The sequence below is a fragment of the Ranitomeya variabilis genome, chromosome 3, assembly GCF_051348905.1.
Source record: "Ranitomeya variabilis isolate aRanVar5 chromosome 3, aRanVar5.hap1, whole genome shotgun sequence".
Lineage (NCBI taxonomy): Eukaryota > Metazoa > Chordata > Amphibia > Anura > Dendrobatidae > Ranitomeya > Ranitomeya variabilis.
The window spans coordinates 334,871,464-334,896,176 of NC_135234.1; the positions used below are offsets into that span (position 1 = coordinate 334,871,464).

Here is a 24,713-nt window from a genome sequence, read left to right on the forward strand (position 1 = left end):
ATCGGCATCGTTGTCTATATCGCTGCAGCGTCGCTTAATGTGACGGTACCTTAAGGCAATGTGCCCACGATGCGGATTTGCTGCGGATCCGCAGCACATTTTTCCGCGCAGAAACGCTGCAGATCCACACTGATGTACAGTATAATGTTATTCAATGGGGTAAAAATAAAGCTGTGCAGATGGTGCGAAAAAATCAGTGCAGAATTGCTGCAGATTTCAAAGTGCATGTCACTTTTGTGCAGATCTGAAGTGTTTCATCATAAAAATCCGCAGTGGCAAAAACCGTGGAAAATCCCCATCAATTCTGCATAAAAACCGCACAAAATCCACATAAAAACCACAGCAAATCCACGGCTGCCAGGAGATGCGGATTTTGTGCAGAAAATTCTGCACCTCTTTTCCTACGTGTGCACATAAGCCTTACATCTCAGGTCAGTTAAAAGACGTATTGGCTGTCATTAAGGGGTTAATGTTCTCAAATAAACCTTTGAGGCCTTCAGATAACAGAGGTTGTTATACTGAGAATAAATTACACGGCTGGACTTTAAAAATTACTTATTATGTTCTGGGGGCAATTGGTCAATTTTATTTAGGGGTATCAGACTACAGGGGGCCCAATACAAATTGGTCACTTATCTATTTTTTAAAAAATTAGAAAAATCATGAAACTTTGTTGGTATATCACAAAACTCCAAATAAAAATGTGTGTAATGTGAGAAAAAAAAAAAAAAAAAAGGAAGAGGTTGGGAAAGTTCATGGGATATGAATACTTTTTCAAGGCCCTGTAAAAGAGGCAGCCACAAAATGTGTGGCTAGACTGACTGGTAATTCAGTTTCCTGTAAGTCTGGCAGGTGCTAGCAGATAACAAATAATCAGAAAGCTATGCTACATGTTACCGTCTTTTCCAAGCACACTATACTGGGTTTTTCGTATCAACCTCAAAGATCAATATATTTTTGATACAGAACCCATAGCTGGAATTTTTCTTCCATCACTGCTCTTGTACACTTAGAAGGCCCCCAGGCTTTTAACATATTGTCACTTAATCTTTCCCCAGGACAACATCCTAGTTCATGAGCAGATGAACACCTGCATCGCTCCAGGGCCATTTAGACTCCACTATGCCAATCCAAAAACTAATTTATATTATTTTTGGGATAATAACGTTGAATATCCATTTATGTTACATCTGATCTACCATTTTAGAGTTGTAATTTTTGAAAGAAAAGTCATTACAGAGCTTAAGACAAAGCAAGTTTATTTACAACAAAAAAAATCCATTTCAAAGTCAATAGCAGTCCTGCAAACGAAAAACAAGACATTAAAAAAAAGCATTGCAAATAGTGGTTAAACATATCACACGTTGTGATAATTTGCAATATAGACTGAATACTACCTTTCTCCCCTTTAAATCAACTTCACGGATACAGTGCAGGGTTAGACACTTCCAGATTGCCTGTAAAATGTAAGTGCAGAAATTATATTTTCAATAAATACCTTACATGCAATAGCATACAGTGAACTTGCAAACTAAATTGTAGAATACAAATTTAGTCACTGGATTTTTAAGGAGCATGGACAAGTTATTTATAATCCAAAGTCAAATTGTTTCATAAGGGGTCTCAGGGTACGTGCCAACTATCAATAATAGCAGCTTGTTCAGTTCAAGCACAGTGGATGGGATTTATAGAAATTTTATTCCCACTGCTTCTAGTTGACGCAGCATAAACTCACCAGCGGTAAATCCGCATCGTTCAGTGAACACATGTGGATCTACCTGCATTAGAAAGCAGGGTTTTGAACAGTGAAAATACACTGCATCCAAAGCGCTGCTACATCATGATCGTGGGAACGTAACTTAAAGTGAACCTGTCACCAGGTTTGGACGGTAAAAGATAGCCACCACTTCAGGGTTGATTTACAGCATTCTTATAATACTGTATGTCTGCCCCAAACCCAACCTGCATGAGAAGAACGGTCGGTCTGATGGGCGTCGCTGGTCTTGGTCTGGCGCCTTTATCTTCTTGCAATGCAGCCCTCCTGCTTGCTTCGTGTGGATGATAAGTCTTCTTGGCACCGCACACCTGCGCAGGCGCACTTCTCTGACCTGTTGAGAGCAAAGTACTGCACTGTGCAGGTGCCACACACTGCAGTACTTTGCTCTGCCCTTAACAGTTCAGAGAGGTACACCTGCGCAGGTGCGCTGTGCTGAGGAGACGATGATGAAGCAAGCAGGAGAACGTGGATCGTAAGATGGGAGGCGACAGACCAAGACCAGCAACGCTAATCAGTCCGCAGGCGAGTATAATAAGATATTTTTCTTTCCTTACACGTCAGATTGGGGCAGATACAGAGCATTACAGAATGCTGTATATCAGCCCGGAAAGGTGATGGGTGTTTATTGGCCAAACCTGGTGACAGGTTCTCTTTAAACCTAGATTCAGCAAAACATGCAACAAAACGGACACTACATATATCTAAAACTTAGGTAAGAGGCTCATTCATCAAAACACAATGCTGACCCTATCAGATCAAATGCCCTTTGAGCTACTAAAATGGGAACTTTCATCATTTCTAGCATGTTAAAACTGAGTGGCTGCAAAGCTGAATAAAAACAGATTTTAATTCCTGATCTCTGTTGCAAAGATTTTAGTGCAAATATAATGTATGCCAAGACTATTAGCATTATCAGAAATTCTTTCCTGGGGGCAATACAGTTTCTTTGTGATGTGGACCTGACCAGTCATAAGTAGAAGGCAAAATGCAAGAGGGGGAGGGGAGTAGATCAGACTACTATAAAATTCTTGTAGATGCTGTCTCATAGCAGCAGTTCCCCTCATAACACCATCAACTCTGCTCCATTTCCCTTCACCAGTAATCAAAGATGCCAAATGTGAGGTCAGTGAAGGAAGAACCACTGCATGTCCTTGCATGTCTAAGGCTACATTCACACTAGAGTCGGTACAGGGCCCGACGTACCGACGCATACTGTGAAGAAAATGCCCGACGTTGGCAGCGGAAGCAGTCTTAAGACGCTTCCGCTGCTTCATTGTAAGGTCCGGGGAGGAGGGGGCGGAGTTTCGACCGCGCATGGAGGTCCCGACGCACAAATAAACGTTACATGTAACGTTTTTTGTGGCGGAGGTGCGCCAAAACACGACGCAACAGTCGCACGTGTGGCACTGCGTCGCAATGCATCGGTAATGTTAGTCTATGGGGAAAAACCGCATCTTGCAGACAACTTTGCAGGATGCGTTTTTTTCTCCACAACGACACATTGCGACGTGCAGTGCACGACGCCAGTGTGAAAGTAGCCTAAGGCTACTTTCACACATCAGGTTTTTTGTTTCAGGCACAATCCGGCAATTTGTGAAAAAAAAGGATGTTTTTTTTTTTACACCGGATCAGTTTTTTCCCATAGAGTTGTATTAGTGCCAGATTGTGCCTGATGGCCAGACGTTTCATCTGTTTTTTTTCTGGATCTGTCCAAATAGTCGTTTCCGGCAGACGGAAAAAACGTCCACTGCAACTTTTTTTGTCCGGCGGAAAAAAAAACGCACATTGACGGAATCAGCCAAAAACACATGGAACAGACGTGTGAAACCATGAATACAGCGCCTGGATCCGGTTTTCAATGCATTTACCATACAAATCATTTAGATTTGCCGTTCTGGGGGGTCTCTCTCCGGAACCAGGAAGTCAAAAAATCATGCGCATTAAAGAAGACCGGATTCAGCTAAAAAAACAGATCCGGTGCATCAGTTTCGCAATTTAGGTCGGATCCGTTTTTTTAAACATTAGCTGAATTTAGCCTGAAAACAAAAACCTGATGTGTGAAAGCAGCCTAACAGCCCAGTTGAAGGCTGCATGCAGTATTTTGGGTTTTTTTCTGTGGTGGTCACAAAACCTTAAGGGTTTCCTGATGCCAGCAGCTATGAGAATCCTGACAGATTTTAATCTGCAGCATATCAATTCTTTCAGCATTCTTGCTGCAGCTTTCACTCATACAAAGTAAATTACCCCACATGAACATAATGCACCCCCTTGGTTTCAGCATATTTTAGAAACCAATTTTCACCAGTTTCTTTATTCAACTCTGCTGCCACTATTCCATGACTTCAGTTTTACAACAGACCCGTCACCAATTTTGACATGTTAGCGTTATGATTAAATTGCTATGGACAAGCAGGCCAGTGTTTAAGAGAATCAGCAGGTTTTTGCTACCTCATCTGAGAGCAGCATGATGTAGAGGAAGAAGCTGAACACAGCGATGTATCACTTAGAAAACTGGGTGCAGCTTTATGACAGCTTAGATTTAGAATGAAGCAGAGCTGAGAAAGCCAACATCGCCCACATCAGGTTCTCCATGTATAAAGTTCATAGATAGTGAGGTGTAAAGTTCATAGATAGTGAGGTGCTTAGCTGCCAAACTAGTCCACCAATGTTAATCTTAGTGATAAATGCTTCAGTTAGTAAACACCACTCAAACTACTAAATTCTGTGTTTTGAGCTTCCATTTCCGGCTGTATTTAAATTACATGGCAAAAACATGCTGACAGATTCCCTTTAAAAGGCTTTAAAAAGTCATACAAATCTTTGGGATGGCACAGAACACTGTCCTGAATTTTTAATGCACAAACTTTACATCTGCCTTGACAATGTGCACTTTGTTTTGTGTATACAAACATTAAGGATATTGGAGTCCTAAACAAAGTGTTAACACATTTTATGAATTTGCATTCTACAATCGACAAGAGCCAGAAGGTCCTTATTTTATATAGTCATCAGCTGCTCTCTCCCAGATTACCCAACTTACCTTTAACAGGACAGTAGTTTATGTCAGCCAGTGTCTAGATTCCATACCTACAGATAAGAGTAAGCATTGAATAAGTAACACTGAAGTAAAAGGAAAAATCCTGAAAAAGCAATCTGAAGTGTCAAGTGAATCTTGGGGGCAATAGGTGGAAAATCTACCAGATGACTGGATTTAAACAGGCAGATGAACTAATACTGATTTAGTGACTGAACAGGACTGATTAAGAATGATTACTAAGCACAAAATGTGCTGTATTTATTCAAGTTTTTATAAATTCAATTAAATATCAGCAATACAGACCAAGCTGGTGCTGCAGTTTAAGCCTGTTAAATTGTGTACAGTTTACAATTATATAGGGCCGACGTGGGCAAAGTGTGGCCTGCGGGTCACATCCAGACCTCTGGCTGTTCCTATCTGGGCTATGTAAAGACCAAGCCAAAAGGGCAGAACAGTGGCCCACAGGTCGCACGATGCTGCTGCCATACCACTCAGCGTTTCAAATTCACAGCTACCTGCATCCTTAGGATGCAGGTAGTGGTGAACAATAGAGTGAGCCGCAGGCATACGAGTGATATTGCACACGCAATGAAGTCACTACATCGCGTCTGCTGTGCAGAGTGTCAATGCACATAGCAAAGAGCGCCGAGGGAACAGGAGCAAGGCACAGTGTGGGGGCAGCCCCCGCATGCTGTACATGGGCAGGCTGTGTGGGGGGAACCCTCATACTGTACATGGGCAGGCCGTGTGGTGGTGGGGGGCCCCGATGCTGTACATGGGCAGGCCGTGTGGTGGTGGGGGGCCCCGATGCTGTACATGGGCAGGCCGTGTGGTGGTGGGGGAACCCCCGATGCTGTACATGGGCAGGCCGTGTGGTGGTGGGGGAACCCCCATGCTGTACATGGGCAGGCCGTGTGGTGGTGGGGGAACCCCCATGCTGTACATGGGCAGGCCGTGTGGTGGTGGGGGAACCCCCATGCTGTACATGGGCAGGCCGTGTGGTGGTGGGGGAACCCCCATGCTGTACATGGGCAGGCCGTGTGGTGGTGGGGGAACCCCCATGCTGTACATGGGCAGGCCGTGTGGTGGTGGGGGAACCCCCATGCTGTACATGGGCAGGCCGTGTGGTGGTGGGGGAACCCCCATGCTGTACATGGGCAGGCCGTGTGGTGGTGGGGGAACCCCCATGCTGTACATGGGCAGGGGGTGGGTGTGTGTGTGTGTGTGTGTGTGTGTGTGTGTGTGTGTGTGTGTGTGTGTGTGTGTGTGTGTGTGTAGGATGACCCCCATGCTGTACATGGGCAGGCTGTGTGGTGAGGGAAGCTCCATGCTGTACATGGGCAGGCTGTGTGGGGGGAGCCCCTATGCTGTACATGGGCAGGCTGTGTGGTGGTGGGGGAACCCCCATGCTGTACATGAGCAGTGTGTGTGTGTGTGTGTGTGTGTGTGTGTGTGTGTGTGTGTGTGTGTGTGTGTGTGTGTGTGTGTGTGTGTGTGTAGGACGGACGACCCCCATGCTGTACATGGGCAGGCTGTGTGGTGAGGGAAGCTCCATGCTGTACATGGGCAGGCTCTGTGGGGGGAACCCCCATGCTGTACATGGGCAGGCTGTGTGGGGGGGACCTCCATGCTGTACATGGGCAGACTGTGTGGTGAGGGAACCCCCATGCTGTACATGGGCAGGCTGTGTGGGGGGGACCTCCATGCTGTACATGGGCAGACTGTGTGGTGAGGGAAGCCCCATGCTGTACATGGGCAGGCTGTGGGGGGGAACCCCTATGCTGTACATGGGCAGGCTGTGTGGTGGGGGGGAACCCCCATGCTGTACATGGGCAGGCTGTGTGGTGGGGGGGAACCCCCATGCTGTACATGGGCAGGCTGTGTGGGGGGACCTCCATGCTGTACATGGGCAGGCTGTGTGAATACTTAAGACTGCTCAATATTAATTCCAACACATTTAATGGTAATATTGTAATATTAATATTCAGCAGAATTAATTTAAGCCCATTGGTGCAAGTTTATTGCCCACCCCCGAAGTAGGGCAACTAATGCATCTAGTATTCGAATGCTAAATTATGGGCTACAGAAAATAAGCCACTATTCCCCATTAGTCCACAAAACTTCCTGCCTTAACCAATTTACTTTGAATCAGCACCCAAAAACCCCATTACATTCCCAGGTTTTTTTTTGCAGTTTAAAGGTACAGTTTACTTAAATATTTACTGAATTTTAATTCCAGTCAGCATCTCTGCACCTTTAAGCAGCATCTGGATTCTGACATATCGCTTCTGATTTGTTTTCAAATGTGACATTACTAATACTTTAAAACACAGTGCAGCACTTTATCAAGATATAGATCCCACTGCTGAATTTATTACTGCATATAAAGTGAAGCATCACACCCATACAATTATGTACCCATAAATATAAGAGCAGCCTTACAGATACTGCTCTTTAGACCACTGAAGTTGAAGCATAATATCAAATTAGAGGCTTCTATATGGACTAATTAAAAAAACAAATCCTCAATTCAAAATCATACCATTGAACAAAACTTCGTCTGATGACAAACTTAAAAAAAGTCGTATACACAGCTAGTTCATTACAAAACTAGTTCACATACACAGGCGCATCAATCAAGTCTTTCACTGGCTGAGAACACTGGTCATCGCCAGTCCTAAAAAACACCTTTAATAAATCCAGGTTTACCCAATGCAATGTTAAACCTTTGAAGATTCTGTCCAAATTCAGTCGAAGCCCTGTTCAGCAAGACAGTCTGGCTAGAGCCATGTTTAAAAAAAAAAAATCACTGGAATTGTTCATATGGAACATCTCTGATCTCAGGATATGCAATGCACATCTTTTGTATGTTCGATCAGGAAAACCATTGTCTACACCTTGAATGCTCAAGACTATTGCAATAATTGTGAAGTTCTTTAACTAAAAGTGGCCAAAGTTTTAGCATTTCTATTCTGAATTGGTCTATAATATTTCAGAAGAATCACCATTTTATTGTTGGTCTGAGATGAGTTAATTACACCAGGCTCTGTACAAATGGATCTAGGGAAAGCCATCTGTCTTAAAAGGTAATCTGCAAGTAGGATCAACACTTAAGCTGTATGTGGACATACAGAGGTATTTTAGTTGGAAAAAAAGTATCTGGAAAATATGGTAGGGTCTTTCCCACTAACAAAGGTCAATTTTAATCAATACGTTTTGGAATTATAATTTCCATAGTTGGATGAGTTTAAAACGTTTGTGCCAAGATCATCTTTTAAATGTGCCAATGTGGTGTCTTACCAGAACATGGTCTGATCATACGGCAACTCTTGGTCAGTGGAGGACAAAAGAGTATACAGACATTACAGCATGGGATCACAGCTGATTTTTCTCTGAAGTAATACATTGTTTAAAAACAGGCAGTGAAATATTTTATCTCACAAAAACAATCAGCTGTGATCTCCTGCTGTAATGTCTATACTCTTTTCATCCTCCCATGCCCTGGAGCAGTGGTATGATCAGACCATGTTCCTGCATGGTCAGACACAGCCATTACACAGCACACAGCAGGGGCCCATCTATAAGATTATCTCAGCACAGGAACACCAAGTACATCTAAAGGTACCTTCACATTAAACGACGCTGCAGCGATATCGACAACGATGCCGATCGCTGCAGCGTCGCTGTGTGGTCGCTGGAGAGCTGTCACACAGACCGCTCTCCAGCGACCAACTATGCCGAAGTCCCCGGGTAACCAGGGTAAACATCGGGTTACTAAGCGCAGGGCCGCGCTTAGTAACCCGATGTTTACCCTGGTTACCAGTGTACATGTAAAAAAAAAAAAAAAAACAGTACATACTTACATTCCGGTGTCCATAACGTCCCCCTGACTGAGTGCCGGCCGTAAGGCACAGCACAGCGGTGACGTCACCGCTGTGCTTTTACTTTACGGCCGGCGCTCACAGTCAGTGCAGGAAGCAGACGGCCAGGGACCTGACGGACATCTGAAGGTGAGTATGTACTGTTGGTTTTTTACATTTACAATGGTAACCAGGGTAAACATCGGGTTACTAAGCACGGCCCTGCGCTTAGTAACCCGATATTTACCCTGGTTACCATAGTAAAACATTGCTGGCATCGTTGCTTTTGCTGTCAAACACGACGATACACGCCGATCTGACGACCAAATAAAGTTCTGGACTTTCAGCAACGACCAGCGATATCAGGATCCTGATCGCTGCTGCGTGTCAAACACAACGATATCGCTATCCAGGACGCTGCAACGTCACGGATCGCTATCGTTATCGTTGCAAAGTCGCTTAATGTGAAGGTACCTTAAGTGTGGAAGTTATTATTCCAAGACCTATTGATTAAATAGAATATTTATTTGTGGGTAAACCCCTTTAAGATCTGAAGGTAGATTCTTACACAGATCTATGTCTCGCCCATATCCAATTTTAAAATAAATGGGGTATTGCCAGTGAAAGACTTGTACTTTTTGGATAATGACCAATTGCACACAGCTCTGCAGGAAGACCAGAATGTAGAAATGCCAGGAGTCACTAGACAGCTGACAGCACTGGGAAGAGCTGATAAGAGTTTATAGTAATATAGTAAGATAAATAAATTAGTTGAAGACAGTCATTACATGTTTCACACAGGAAAGTCTGTGCTGATGATCTCACTGCAAGGCTGTTACACATTACAACTAACTTTGGCTTCCATCTTACAGGCAGCCAGTGTGACAGAAGGCAGTACAGTCAAGCGGACAGCAAGAGCTAAAACTGCAGATGTGTTTGTATTGAGACAAGACTCCGCTCTGCAGAGCTGTGTGATAACTAGCACAGTAGAGGGTCCAGGAGAGCAGTCAGGCATTGCCAGTGTGACATGCAGTGACTCAATTAAGCTCTGGCTACAGATTCTCCAGGGGTTCCGTGTCCAGCCATTAAAGGGAACCTGTTGCCCCCAAAATCGACGGTGAGCTAAGTGCACCGGCATCAGGGGCTTATCTACAGCATTCAGTAATGCTGTAGATAAGCCCCCAATGTATCCTGAAAGATGAGGTTAGATTATTCTCACCCAGGGGCGGTCCGATCTGACGGGCGCGCGGGCCGGGGCCTCCCATCTTCATATGATGACTTCTTGTATTCACACTCCGGCGCAAGCGTACTTTGTCTGCCCTGTTGAGGGCAGAGCAAAGTACTGCAGTGCGCAGGCGCCGGAAAGGTCAGAGGCCCAGCGCCTGTGCTCTGCAGTACTTTGCTCTGCCCTCAACGGGGCAGACAAAGTACACCTGTGCTGGAGCGTGAAGACAAGAAAAGCACGTGATCGTAAGAAGATGGGAGGCCCCGGACCGGACCGCGACGCCCATCAGGTCGGACCGCCCCTGGGTGAGTATAATCTAACCTCTTTTTCTCATCTTTCAGGTTACATCGGGGGCTTAGCTCAACTTCCATTTTGGGGTGACAGGTTCCCTTTAAGTGCATTTTGGTGCAGTCCGAGTTGGCATAAAATGAACTGACTTCTACGATATTGGATACAGTAGTTCAGTGCAGTATGCTGTAAATTTTTTCGTAAGAATTTGTGAAAGTTCTGAAATTTCCTATAAATCTGTTCTGTTCCTGATCTAAGGATCTTGACTTTTAGTTGATATGAATCTGTGCTGCACTAAAGGCAATCCAGCACCTCATGCATCAGGAGCCTACACAGCCAGTAAGGCTAGTTTCACACTAGCGTTTGTAGGAGCTGCGGACTTCCTCTGTGAAGCCCCGCCCTCGGCCGCACCTCCGCCGCTAGCTCCGCCTACTTCTGCATGCGGCCTGCGTGCCTATCTTTATGATTAGGTACGCAGGTCGTGCGGCTGTATGCGGATGCTTCTGCATGCGTCGTTTTGACGATGCAGAAAAAAAAGAAATTGCTACAAGCTGCATCCTACGCTGGTCGCCGCATCGTCAAAACGACGCATGCGGAAGCATCCGCATACTGCGGCACGACCTGCGTACCTAATGTGAAAGATAGGTACGCAGGCCGCATGCCAGCCGCATGCAGAAGTAGGCGGAGCTAGTGGTGGAGGTGCTGCTGAGGGCGGGGCTTCACAGAGGAAGTCCACAGCTCCTACAAACGCTAATGTAAAACCAGCCTAAGGCTCATGGGAGAAAACAGTTAACAAAACTACTGCTCTGATGCAGAGATGAGGTGCCCAGAACCCAGTTATGGTTTAGTTGAAATCTGCCATTAAGAGTATTGCATTTGTTGGAAAGCTTGGAACATTATCATCAAAAGCCATTATTGACATACTGAAGTCAGTCCACAGCCCCTCTGAATAGACATCCATTAACAAGGACTTTTATAGGCTTCAATAAAATCCACCTTTTAAAAACAGCCTGCCTAGTGTTACCTGCATTGAAACAAAACCAAAGATACTTTCAACAAGGATTCTTCTTGACTAGGATTATTGACATTTGACCTCTAACATACAGACTTATGCTTGTGCACAACCTCATTACTGTTTTTGGCAAGGCCATTTTTTTTCTTCTGTCACTTTCTCAGGAACAGCCCCTTTTATCTGAACATTCATGTGGCAATCAGCTGACAGCTGTGAGCAGGGGACTTGGGATCAGATCAACAGATTTGAGTCTGCTAATCATTTCCTTATTCATGAATAGCACAAGTCCAGCAAAGCTTCTTAGGAGCAGTGTGCTCATAAAAGGCGTCCTGAGGATAAAGCCATGGTGTGGTTATGATTATTGATGCGAGCTTGGTTGGCCATACACATACAGAGAAACAAGCTTTTTTAGTTTTTAACATGACCTTAACCTCTTCACAACTTATTTTCAGGTTTTTTTTTTACTCCCTTTCTTCCCAGAGCCATAACTTATTTCTTTTACTATGGCCATATCACAGCAGTTTTGTGTTTTTTTACAGGGCAGCTGTACTTTTGAACGACACCATTGATTTTACCATATAGTGTACTGGGGGGAAAAAAATCCAAGTGCAGTGAAATTGCCATGTTCACTAAATGCTAAAACTGACCTGCCATTACAATTCCTCAGATCACCGAGTTTGCTACCAAACAGGTAGTTTTTTATGCTAGATAAAAAGTCCAAATTTTAAAATAAGAAAAACTAGTGCCATTTTCGGAGACACCAAAACTTCTCCATTTTTTGGGATCTGGGGCTGGTTGAGGGCTTATTTTTTGTGCGCAGAGCTGTCGTTTTATTGATAGCATTTTGGGGCAGACAAGTTTTGGAATGTTGCAGCAATCCGAGAATGTAATTTGGGGCTTTTTTTTCTAATTACGCAGCTTACCAATCAAATTAGTTTATATTTTGATAAAACAGGCATTTCTGAAATCAGTGATGGCAAAAGTTTTTTTTATGGTTTTATTTTGAAAGGGGCAAAAGGGGTGATTTGAACTTCTATTTAAGAAAAAAAAAAAAACCTCTTCTGCAGATCCCCAACTGTCCTGGCAATCCATCGGCACCCCGTGGTAGGGGCAGTCTTATGACACATTAGTTTGTGCAAGTTAAATACCACTGTCAAGAGATTGACAGACATTTAACATGTTAACAGCTGCAGGTGGATTCCACCAACAGTTGCTACAGGCACATGACAACTGATCAGATGTCATGTGCCAGGAAAGATGCGTGCTCAGCACTGAAGCTCGCATCAAATGCAGGGATGCGACCCATGATGTACTCATAGGTCATGAAGGGGTAAATTTAATATGGTCCGTTTATACAGTAACGAATACTACATATTTTAAGACTTATCAAAATGTACCACTACCTTTTCAGTACATCAGATTGAAAACATACAGAGAGCAGTACGCATCATACTTTTCCATTTAAAAAAGAAAAAAAAAAATACAAAACTGCATCATGACAAGTCTGACACTCAAAAGAACATTTTAAACTATGCCTTGCCCATTTTAGTCAAGGAATATGCTGCCATAAAGGCATATATCCAGCATAAAGCAGATAAGTGAACCTAGACTTGCATTGACCAGTTCTAAGGACTGCCGAGTTTAACTGTGGCTTAGTAAATGGCAACATCGTGCTCTCAATTTAAATGAACCTTTAGGAGTAAATTATATAATGCACATCTATCTAGGCAGAATTTAATGTTTGCATGGCGCAACTCCTTACATTCTGTTGGCTGGCAGCTGTTAAGCTCATGCAGATCAAAAATATAGCAGGCAAAAATGGATTGTCGTCATTGAAGGACCAAACCCAGGAAGAGTCTGCCCAGGTTGGCCTAAAAAGGATTGAATATGTAAATATTCAGATAGCAGCCATAACTGGAACACTTATTAACTTAAAGATAATAGTGGTCATTGTAAAGTATCACATTAGAAAGCCAAAGAGAACTTAATCTACTGCTAGATGCATAAACATCCCCAGTACTTTGTCAATTGACAAATAAATCACAACCTTAATTTAACAGCTTATCTCCGAAGATGACGGCTTTACAAATTTACGCCAAACTGCAAGCATGTGGTCTTCCAAAGTAGACCTTTCCAAAAGCAAAGTGAATATTTCAAGTACTAAACAGAAACCTAGTCTGTTACAGGAACTCAATGCCCACCCCAATAATGACTCCTGCTAGGTACAGTACAAAAGCCATGAAATCCTGTAGGCAAGTAAATGCCCACTGACATTTAGCATTAGAGTTGTGCCTAGAGATATTATTTCATGTGAAGAATAAACAAGTGCTGCACTGTATTTCATTAAACAGAAGAGTTATGTCAGAATGGCATTTCTACACAGTATTTTACCAAGGTAGAGGATTTCTTATGTACCTACCTGATCACGGCCAGCATTGAACATCTTGAAGAGGCACTACTACATCCGGGATCCTACAGTCCTTTGGTAGCACTATGTTCCTCAAAGTTATGCACTGGAGAACTGCTTGCTACAGACGGCCACTAAGCTTGAAGTGGCTAAATTGCCAGATAAAACCTGTAAATGCATTCCCATGTCTCTGGCTGCCAAGATCACAACAGATGTACGCATCTTTGCCAGGAATAAGTGAAGACTTTAACAGGAACGGTTAGTCAACTGGAATATTTTACCTCCTTCTGAAACTTGCATTTATAGCAAGTACAGTACACCCGAACTCCAATAGGACGTTAATTTTGCCAGTTAGCAGATTTGCCAATGGCATTTGCTTCATGTGCCATCACCATACCCATAGAAATGACAAAGCGCTTTGGTTCCAACCATCTTTGATGAGCACTAAGTTCTTAAAAGGAAGTATGTGATCTGAGTCAGGCTGCTTGAACCATTGGAAGAACAAATCAGATGCAGTATTATAGCGTCTTTACTCAAAAGTGCTGCAGAATTTTAGAAAACAGAAGCTGGCACAGGTTCTGTGTCTCAACTGACTAGCCTGAGGTAGGTTTACAATAGCTTCTCCCTGGCCCGCTTGACTGACTGGGAAAGGCCTATCAGAAAGGGGGATTCAGGTGGGAAGCAGCTGCCACAGTCTTGTCTGATTGGAGGCTTTAGTCCCTGGCTGGCTTCTCAGGGAGTGTCATCTGGATATATAAAAAAAAAAAAATTGAGAAGTTGCTTAGTTTTTGCACAACTCAAAGTTGAGAATACTCACCAAGACTGCGGGGATTCTCTGGTGCTGGGAAAGTGGCAATGTGACCAAAAGTCTGTCATTTGCATACTTCTGGCCACATTCCAAATAGACTGTATTCAGCCTCGCGCAATACACTTGCATTGAGCGAAACTGCACACATTTATTAGTCATGTGACCATATATGCAAGGAACATACTTGCAGGCATGTATCAGCAGATGCTGGCACCAGAAAACACTCCGAGCACGAGCAGAGCGACTCTAGATTTGTAGCCCAAGGCCTACAATGCCAGTCAATGAATTAGGCCCCACGTCTAAGCTGACTAGTCTTAAGTTGTTTCTCCTCCGAAATGCTAGTGTTTCAGAGTAGAAATATGAACTGCTATAATACAGCCAGGTTCAGGCAGCATGAATTAGATTCCATTTAAGCAACCCTTGCCATTTAAAGATCAACTGTACTTTCAAATAACTTCAGAAAATGCGGTCCTTTATGTCCATGAGAATTAACACAATTTAACTTTTATAATTTGTCAACTGCATATTAATCAGTTTCTCTGAAGAACCATCCTCTTCATTTGCAGTCAACTGAGCTGATGGGAGATTAGCTGCTATGGTGTAGGTCATACACCTCACAGGGAGAGTGATTCCCACTCTTCATTCCTTATATTAGTACACATAGAAGCAAAATGGAGACTATAGGGCTGTACTCTGAATGCACAAGCCCTGAGGAAAGTTAAAAGACTGAGAATCAAAGATCATTCTGAACTTTCTCCTACTCTGCACCTCACTCCTAGTCAGATTTTGGAATACGTTTCAAGCAGATCATATGGCAGTATACTTATTTTGTGTCTCCTACATTTATCAGAGAAATCTGCTTCATTGCCTAAAGATTATCGTTGTCTGTGCTTATACAAAAAGTTGGTTAAAAGTACAGTTCAATTTAAGTGCTCAGATTTACATTTAAAAAAATAAAAATTAAAATAAGAGGGGGTGAAAAAAAAATGACAGCGAGCTGACATGTCCAGTTTTAGACTAGCTCTGGTAGCATCACTGCACTAGAATCCTACCACAGACTAACTTTTAGAGAAGTCCCCACAATGCAGGCTCTCTGTTCTATGTAATAGAGATCAGATGCCCAAGAGTATGGCATATGGAAAGGATCATTCTTCTTGAGACTTAAAATGCTATCTGCCTTTAGATTGATAAATTCTATTCTGGGTACATCGTTTTAAATAGTAAAGTGAGAACCGCAAGTAGACCAAATGCCACCATTTACCTTTTTTCAGATCCCTTTAGTTTCATAAAGCTGGAGAATATTGTCTCAAAAGAGCGAGTTACCAAGCTACAACGTTACAGAATGACAACTAGACGCCACAACTAGGTTTTGAAATTAGTGTGGCACCTGTTTTTGTACATTTTCTTTGCAAGCAAAAAGATCTTAATCTCAAATACCAGATATTTGAGCTTGGCCCTGCCTTAATGTCACCAATTTATCTTAAGGATGTCTGCCTTTGAACTATATATCTGCATCTCTACAAATTAAAAGTTTTAAAGAGAAGGACTTGAGACTGGTAACTTCATTCCACGCTGCAAATATTAAGGCTATGAGAAATTGCCTACTTCTGAGATTGTTGAAGCTTTACATTTTTTCCCAAGACACTGTAATTTAAAGAGACAGAATTAACTTTACAGAAAAACCAGTCAGTCATTGTGGCCTTGTCCCATGTTCTACAAATTATAGACAGGTTGTCCCCAACTTTAACCAATGATTATTGCTATTAAAGGTAATCTGTCAGCAGGATTCTAATCCCCACCTGAAAAAAATTATGCACATTTCCCTTGGCCAGTCCATTACTGAAAGCAGCATTTGAAGCCATATGCAGATTAGTCTTCAGAGCTGCAGTGGTCAGTGTCTCTCCAGTGTCCTACTGCTTGAATTTCAGCCACTATGGTGTGTGACTTCAGGCAAAAGTAGCCTTAAATCAAGCAAGAGACTGCACTGGGTGGAGAATGGACCTCAAGTGACAGCATTCAAACTTACACATAGCGCAATTTGAATTCAAGTTACAAATGAGGCTGAAAAACAGGAACAGACTAGCCATGTAATGGTATTGCTACCTTGTACTTTAACATGAAGCTTGCATTGTGAAATCTTGTTGACAGATTCCCTTTAAGAGGTCACTGAGGTCACTAAAGTCTTACAGCCAGAAAATGTGTTGCGATTTACAAGAGATACTACAAGTTTACATATCCATCTAGAATTCGCATGGCAACTTTCTTCTACAGTGACCTTAAGCAAATCAGGTTACAAGCTTAAAATGCTTTCAGGCTTCCCCCTCCACCCACCGTGCTCTTTTTTTAAACAAAAAAAAAAAAAACAAGACTACTTTACTCCCCCTCCCCGTGGGTCCAGTGCAGAGTGATCCTGCTCCCAGCGTTCTTGTCTGCAGCCAGTCCTGTAAACTCTGGCACAGCAACTTAGCTCAGTAGTTGGCTGCAACGCCAAAGCGTCATCAGCACTGCAGGCAATAACATAACGGGAACAGGACTTAACCCAGGAAGGATGAGTAAGGGCAAGTTTTAGAATTGCTTGATCAGTTAACACTCAATTTACGAAACGAAAATTTCATTTGAACCCATCAATAAGGGTTTCAAATATTTCAGAATTAGAATATAAAGCTTGTATAATTTACCATAAAGATACAGACCATGTGTAGGATATCTGGAAAACATTGTTTCTGCCAGAGAAGTAGAAAATGCGCAAGACCTAAAACCATTAAGTCCCATCTGCAAGCTTGGTTTTCTTGAAACCAAAGAAATGTTTACATTTAAGTTTTCTTTATGGATAGGTTGATTTGTTTGACATTACCACAATGCAGTTCACTACAGATGCAGTTCTACAAACTGGCCTTCAATGTAGAAGGAAGAAAAATATTAATGCCAAAAAATGCCAATTGCACATCTTCCTGGCCACGTTGGCTTCTTTATATGGATGGAATTCTCACGTGCTGCCAAAGTTTAAGGCATGGGATGCTGACCCAGCAACAATCAAGTGTTACTTTAGTGCACACCCTTACGAGAGTCTAAAGTTATGAATTCGGATTACATCACTTCAGACAATTCCCTGCCTTGGGACTGGCTAGTCCCATTTTAGTAAATATATTATGTTACCCAACACAAAAAGCATTCCACATTTTTATTTACAAGTTTGTTTTTTTAATACAATGAATTACAAGGACAATTTCCATGAAGCTTCTACTCAAGTCACAATACTCAAATACATAAAAAGGAGGGAGTTACTAGATTTTACCTAAATTGTTGGGCAGATAAACCACACTAAACCGAATCATGACAATACCAAAGCGAGCGGTATTTGTGCTGCACACATTGGTTAATGCATGTGTGGAGCTGCCTATTTGGCTTTACAGCCTGTTACTGGATGTGGGTGGCTTTAGAGACAAGCCAAGTCATGCAGTGGTCTTACCAGGCCACAATCAAGGTCTTTGTAGCTGATGACACGTTATCTCAGAAAACAGATGAAAAAGTTATGAATGGCAAATGTCAAAGCGTTGTTTAGCATCCAGTATAGCTGAAGCAGTTTAAAAAAAATATATATATATATGGAAAATAAAAAAGGGCGAGTAGAGGGAAGAGCAATTACAAACTGTCAAAACAAAATGAGACCATGTCACAAATTAAATCTGCATATATTGAATGGTTTTACAAATACTGGGTCAAGCAAAGGCAACCATAAAATGTTCTCGCTAAAAATGCAAGTTTTAAAAAAAAAAATTCTATAAAACAAAAGGTTACATTAGGTTTCTGGGAATCTGTTTAGAACCTAGGCTTTTTGTTTGGTCCTTCATAATCCTCTCTCCCCCTGCTGCTATAACCTCCAGCAGTTGCTGCAGGAGTTACAGCTCCAATTCCTCTGGAAGCCTGTGCATTGGGAGTCCCTGCATTGCCTTGGCCAAATCGATCGTTACGCTATTGAAAAGACAAGTACAGTTCGTTACAGAAGAAGTCCATGTGTATAGTATGTTTTTTTTGTTTGTTTTTTTACAGAAGAGTCCCGTAGTCAAGGTTCGTCGATACAATCACCAGTGAGCCGATCCACAGGCACGAGGAACATAGAAAGGAAAAAAGGGTAATTTGCAAATTAGTCAAGTATCACACATACCACGAGATACGCGCCCACAATTGATAAAGGTAAGCCGTTTCAAATAGACTTCTAGCTGTGCTTGAAAAAGCACATATGGGCAACTGGAATGTTATGATGCGACAGTCAAGAGGCATTCACATACCTTTTGTCAATGGAACAAAAGTGAGACCCATCACTGCATGGCCTTATATGCTCACTGGTAAAAAACAGCACTAGAAGTCGCTACATGGCCCTAACAGAATCACACCATTCATATTGATTGCACCAAATCATTTCAGAGGGTCAGTCAGCATTTCATAATACCAATGTGAGAACACTGCTACCTTACTCAAAAGCCACTAAAATTGCTTACCGAACATGTTCCTAAAGTTGCCTCTAGAACAGCGCTTCTCAAGCTGAGATGCCCCTAGTTGTTAAGGCAGTTTTATCACAGGAGCGGTCATAAGCTGATCACTCCTGCTGCAATAATAGGAAGTGAAGCAGCAAAGCTTGATCTTATGGTGCTGGCTGTCACAAAACAAAAATAAAAAAAAATTCAAAAATAGATAAAATTTTGCACCGTGTGGTTGAAACTTTGTAGTACGGATCACAGACCTGGTCACTAGTTTTATGCTGGTGTTGCCCATTAGCACAAAGGAAAAAGAAAATTTCTGTGTTGGCAACCAGTATGTTTATAATCAATTTTATATGCAATTGTGCATTATGGTATTGGTCCTTAAAATAGCAAAAAAAAAATCCAGACAATTACATAAACAGCTATTTTTAACTTTAACAATATTTTTCTGATGCCACAAGGAGCTGTAATCTATTGATAGCATGATCTATTCTATTTTTCAAGGCCTCTGGTTTGCCAGAGCAACCCAATAATGTGACAGAGGGAGAACTCTCCCTCTATCAACCCTTTACCTACCAGTTATTGAGAAATTGAGCCACTCCACAGTGCAGATTGCACTCTTCACTGGTGTGCAAGCAGAGTATATTGAGCATTATTAGCTAGTGTCAGGATCAAGAACCATGGGGGAAGATGAACAGCTTTTTCACATAATTTAAAACTTTGATGTGAAAAAGGCTCTGGGAGCAATAGAATGGGTTAAATAAAAACTGTCCTTCACTTGCATTTTAGGGAGTTCACCAGGAATATATAAAAAATAAAAGTTGATTTGCTGGTGAGAAAAACCTATATACTTTTAAGGTACTTTAATAGAATTAAAATGGCCACCATCTTGTTACAGTGATAAACTGTTAAGGTACCGTCACATTAAGCGACGCTGCAGCGATATCGACAACGATGCCGATCGCTGCAGCGTCGCTGTGTGGTCGCTGGAGAGCTGTCACACAGACCGCTCTCCAGCGACCAACGATGCCGAGGTCCCTGGGTAACCAGGGTAAACATCGGGTTACTAAGCGCAGGGCCGCACTTAGTAACCCGATGTTTACCCTGGTTACCAGTGTAAATGTAAAAAAACCAAACACTACATACTTACATTGCCGTGTCTGTCGCGTCCCTCGCCTTCAGCTTCCCTGCACTGTAAGCGCCGGCCCTAAAGCACAGCGGTGACGTCACCGCTGTGCTTTGCTTTACGGCCGGCACTGACACATTCAGTGCAGGAAGCTGAGCAGCAGCGCGGACGCCGGGGGACGTGACAGACATCAGAGGGTGAGTATGTAGTGTTTTTTTTTACTTTTACAATGGTAACCAGGGTAAATATCGGGTTACTAAGCGTGGCCCTGCGCTTAGTAACCCGATATTTACCCTGGTTACCATTGTAAAACATTGCTGGCATCGTTGCTTTTGCTGTCAAACACGATGATACACGCCAATCTAACGACCAAATAAAGTTCTGGACTTTCAGCAACGACCAGCGATATTACAGCGGGATCCAGATCGCTGCTGCGTGTCAAACAACGATATCGCTATCCAGGACGCTGCAACGTCACGGATCGCTATCGTTGTTAAGTCGCTCAGTGTGAAGGTACCTTTACTAGAAAGTTCATAGGCGAGATGCAGTAGGAAGTCCTAACCCCCTCCTGTTTAGGCATGTGTGCACCACTTGATGTGTGGTTACTATATGAACAATGATATCTAAAGCATTGTGAAAATTAATAGTGCTACATAAGGGCAGGCAGACTGCCATGAAAATTGGACAGATCGTAACGCAGTGCACTGACTGCTCTCCTGACCCAAGCGCGACAACTGCATAGGAATACATGCTGTACAGCTCAGGTCAGGAGAGCCACCAGCCAGTCCAAGCACTGTGTTCTGATAACATTCTGATTTATAAGGTCGTGATCATGGGGTACCGCTGGGCTGCCATGACTACCAGGGTCTGTTGAAGACCTCCATGCTTGTCAGGACAATCCTGTGAAAGTCAGCATTTAGCTGGTGTTCATAGGAGATTGTGATTTTAGCTAGAAAACGGTGAACTGCTATGTATAGCACAAGCGATAAAACGATTGTGGCTTCAAGTACTTTTAGGTGGACTATTAAATCTAGCTTAACATTTAAAAATTTGAAAGTTCAAATCACTTTTTGAACCATTTAAAATAAATTTTAAAAAACCTCACATTTGGTATTGCTGTAAAACCCTGATCAAAATATAGATTAAGCTAATCGGTAACCAGGTGTAACAAAATAAAGTAAACGTTAGAATTAAGCTTTTTGGCAGCAACAACATTGAGGCGAACAAAACTACCCCAAATGGTATCTAAAAATGTCCGCCCATGGCAAAAAATAACCACAAACCCATATTCTGAAAACAAACATTATACGACTTGGAAACAGGTTTTTGCAGCAAGCATGAGCTTCTGAATTTTTCACCACAAACAAAACAAAAAAAACATGCTCAGATTCTACATAATCATATTGACCTGGAGAATCATGTTTCTGTAGTGAATGCAAAGACAATTTGTCGAATTGCACTTTCAACATTTGGAATAGTTTTTCCACTTTCCAGTGCATTTAGTGATAAAATGAATTCTGTCAATGAAAAGTACAACTTGTCCCGCAAATAAAAGCTGCCCTCATACAGCTATGTGTATGTAAAACAAGTAGAAGAAAAAAAAAACACAGAAATACGCGACGTCATGAAGGGGATAGGGGGATGTCCAGCAGTAGACCAGCCATTTAAGTGATCTTTTAATAGTAATCCTGCCTGTAATGAGATTTTGGAAGATCTCTACCGAAAAACAAAAAAAAAAACACAATTTTTTTTAAATTCATAAATACAACTGGTGACAATTTAAAAAAAATAATTAAGTATGGATAGTGAAACATGAGCAGTAGTTTTGCCTTGCCTTTGACAACTAGTGAGGCCCCAGTAGAGAATTTGAGAAGCCCTGATCTAGAGTTTAGTCATATGAACCTAATGACATCCAACTTGGAAGCTGTTACATACAACAAACCAAGGACAAATGCGTGAGCAATGTATCTATGGTGTCAGTGACATTTCAAATGCTGTTTTATGACTGCGGTGGTCAATTCATGAATCTTCCCTCGAGTTTAGCAATAAGATATGGCACTCCCCTGCGGTCGCGAGAAATGTACAATCAGCCATCTAATCATCTGGTTTACGCTACTCATTGCAGTAGCTCTAAACACGTGTTTTATAGAACAGTAACAAATTCTAAGTCATTGTACAGAACAGCCCCCATTCCCTCATCTAAACCAAGTCTGCAGAAATGAAGCAGACCATCTAACATGGCTATGATATAGCACAGCTGGGAGTGGACCACCTGCATTTTACAGCAGCTGATTTAAGATTTGGATAATGAGAGTGCAGGGAACATTACTGAAAGGGATAAGCTATTAGCAGTTACATTATCCATTACAAAACGATGGGAAAAAATCCAGGGACACAAGTCGAGGTCTACAGCTTGTTTAACAATCAAAAAATAACATTCTGTTGTACAGAGTTTTAAAACACATTTTATATATATAAATATATTAGATGTATAATAATGGTCACTAGGTTAAGTGGCAACTTTTCTTACCGAATCAGGCTTTACATTTGGAAACCTCTAATATTGCCCATATATGATTGAATCTGCATAACTGGCTTCCTGTAAGTATATAGGAAACATAACTAAACCACTGTTAGGCAAAGTTTTTTTTCTTACAAAAATAAAGAAAAAGTTGTGTTGTGGGTTGCATGCAGGCTGCACGACACCAGACTAGGCATCCACAATAACTTCAGCAGAAAAATGCTATTCCCATTTATATGCCCTCATGAGCAGTGTTCAAAACTTAAAGTCAATGTTCAGCCATAATAGTTAGCCTGTGCAAAGGATGCATTGAACCTTAGCAAGTGAAAAGCATGGGCTGAGAACAGAGAATGGATAACAGCACATTAAACTGAACTTCTAGAGATGAGAGTGGTCACACAGAAGAAATCTTGCTCATTACTCCCTGTATACTGAAGGTCTGTCCTTTTCAAGCAGACTTGGCATAGATTTACATTACATGATAGTGCAGTCAAACACCTGCCTAACATAACCTAGTACTCCAGTCAAATACTGTATTAATGCAAGACTGATTTCACAAAAAAGGGTAAATCTAAGATAAAGATTGAATAGAAAAACTGCAAGATGCAAGCCACCTGCACTGAAATGCTTACCTACTGTCAAAACTCTAAAATTGACACTATTGATTTTGACAAATTATATCTCAAATTGAATTTCTAGTTCAGATTTTGTGTTTGTTTTGGCACTAGTACAACTACAACACTGCGGTGTCAATTGAGCAGCATTAGCCTTAATAGATGGGCATTCTAGTTATATAGACTGCGACTATCACTATTAGAACACAGTTGGATACATTACCATTTCTCCTGCCATAAGTGATGAAGCAATTGCAGCCTGGGTAACACCTGGGCTGCCATCATAGCTCATGCCAGGTGTCCCAAGAGGTGGGTACTTCTGTGCTGCAGCACCATATGGATCTTTTAAATAAATAAAACAAACAATGAATGGCAAATGCAAAGCAGTTCACTTTTAATGTGCTTTGTACAAAGCAAATGAGTGGTTTCTCACCTGCCATGGACATAGAGTTTGCTCCCATGCGCATATCTCGCTCCCTCTGTGAAGGAAGTTGAAATTTTTAAAAAAGCACATCGTAATATATTTTGACTGCACCTGTGTAAAGGTGTGTGTAGTTAAATGTTAATATAATCACCAATCATACTTTTTCCCTAGTTTCCAGCACCCCTCTGGTCACATGAAAGTTATTTCAGATTGCCAAATGCCACTCAGCTCTATACATGAGCTGGAAGTCGCGTTTACAATGTAAGCTTGGTGCCTTATTCCAACGCTCCATAGACTTGTACTTCCATGTCACACAGAACCCAATGTACCAGCAAGTCAGAAAACCATCATGTGACAGAGGAGACCCAGAGGGAATGTCAATAATTAGTCCCTCTCCTCTCCATCCCTCCAATTCTAAAGATCCTTGAAAGATAAGCCAATCTATACCTTTATTAACTCCACCCTTCCATAACTGAAAAATGTACATGCAACTGAAGATGAAGTGTTCAAGGCATTATCAAAACAATTTCTGAGCAAATACTCGCCACAGTTTTTTCATATTTTGCCACTTAAGTACGAGATAGCAGAAAGTTACACCATCTCAGATACAGTAAAACCTTGATTGTGGCACACAAGCCATCCAAGATTAAGGAGCAAAATTTGGTGCATATTACAGTGTGCTTTTAATTAGGAACGAATGTTTCAGATAAAGGTCACCCAAACACTTACTGGGTCCATGTATCCCATACGATAGCCCTCTTCTCTTTGGCGTCTCATCTGCTCTTCCATTTCACGCTGACGAATAATCATTTCTTCCTCACGTCTGCGTCGTTCTTCTTCTTGTCTGTTTAAGAAGGAGAACATTTCTTGAGCTGCAAGTTTAATACTGCACATGGACCAAAAGACAAATCTAAAAAGAACGTTTCAAATTTTTATACAGGTTTTAATTGTACTCATTTTATGGAGAACTGCAATTCTGGATTACATGTCAACAGAACTCTGTTGTGCAGTTATGCCTAGGCTTTCATTGACAAATGAGTTGTCCTGCTTGTCAGTGCATGTGCCAACAAAGTTGCTGTCAATGGCTGAAAAAGCCTTCGACAGGGTGCACTGGGAATTTATGTTTCAGGCCC

General features: G+C 42.0%; 1 protein-coding gene and 1 long non-coding RNA gene across 6 annotated transcripts in view; one reads left to right on the plus strand and one right to left on the minus strand.

The window, feature by feature from the left end:
* Positions 1–1,242: 1,242 nt before the first annotated feature.
* SFPQ (splicing factor proline and glutamine rich) overlaps positions 1,243–24,713 on the minus strand; it is a 34,056-nt gene continuing 10,585 nt past the window's right edge. The window contains exons 7-14 of one of the 5 annotated variants that reach the window (XM_077295799.1): positions 24,310–24,424; positions 23,590–23,635; positions 23,380–23,498; positions 22,552–22,620; positions 13,619–18,386; positions 4,818–4,864; positions 1,398–1,457; positions 1,243–1,301 (exon numbers count right to left, since the gene is read on the minus strand). In XM_077295799.1, the coding sequence (XP_077151914.1) occupies positions 22,579–22,620; positions 23,380–23,498; positions 23,590–23,635; positions 24,310–24,424 (322 nt within the window). In that variant the 3' untranslated portion in view covers positions 1,243–1,301; positions 1,398–1,457; positions 4,818–4,864; positions 13,619–18,386; positions 22,552–22,578. Of the gene's footprint in view, positions 1,302–1,397; positions 1,458–4,817; positions 4,865–13,618; positions 18,387–22,551; positions 22,621–23,379; positions 23,499–23,589; positions 23,636–24,308; positions 24,425–24,713 lie in introns of all 5 variants that reach the window. The other 4 variants (XM_077295798.1, XM_077295797.1, XM_077295800.1 and 1 more) reach the window with 4 other exon arrangements.
* LOC143815957 (uncharacterized) lies at positions 5,926–6,812 on the plus strand. The gene is made up of 3 exons (XR_013223855.1): positions 5,926–6,119; positions 6,498–6,609; positions 6,651–6,812. It is a non-coding gene; the product is annotated as an uncharacterized LOC143815957 (long non-coding RNA).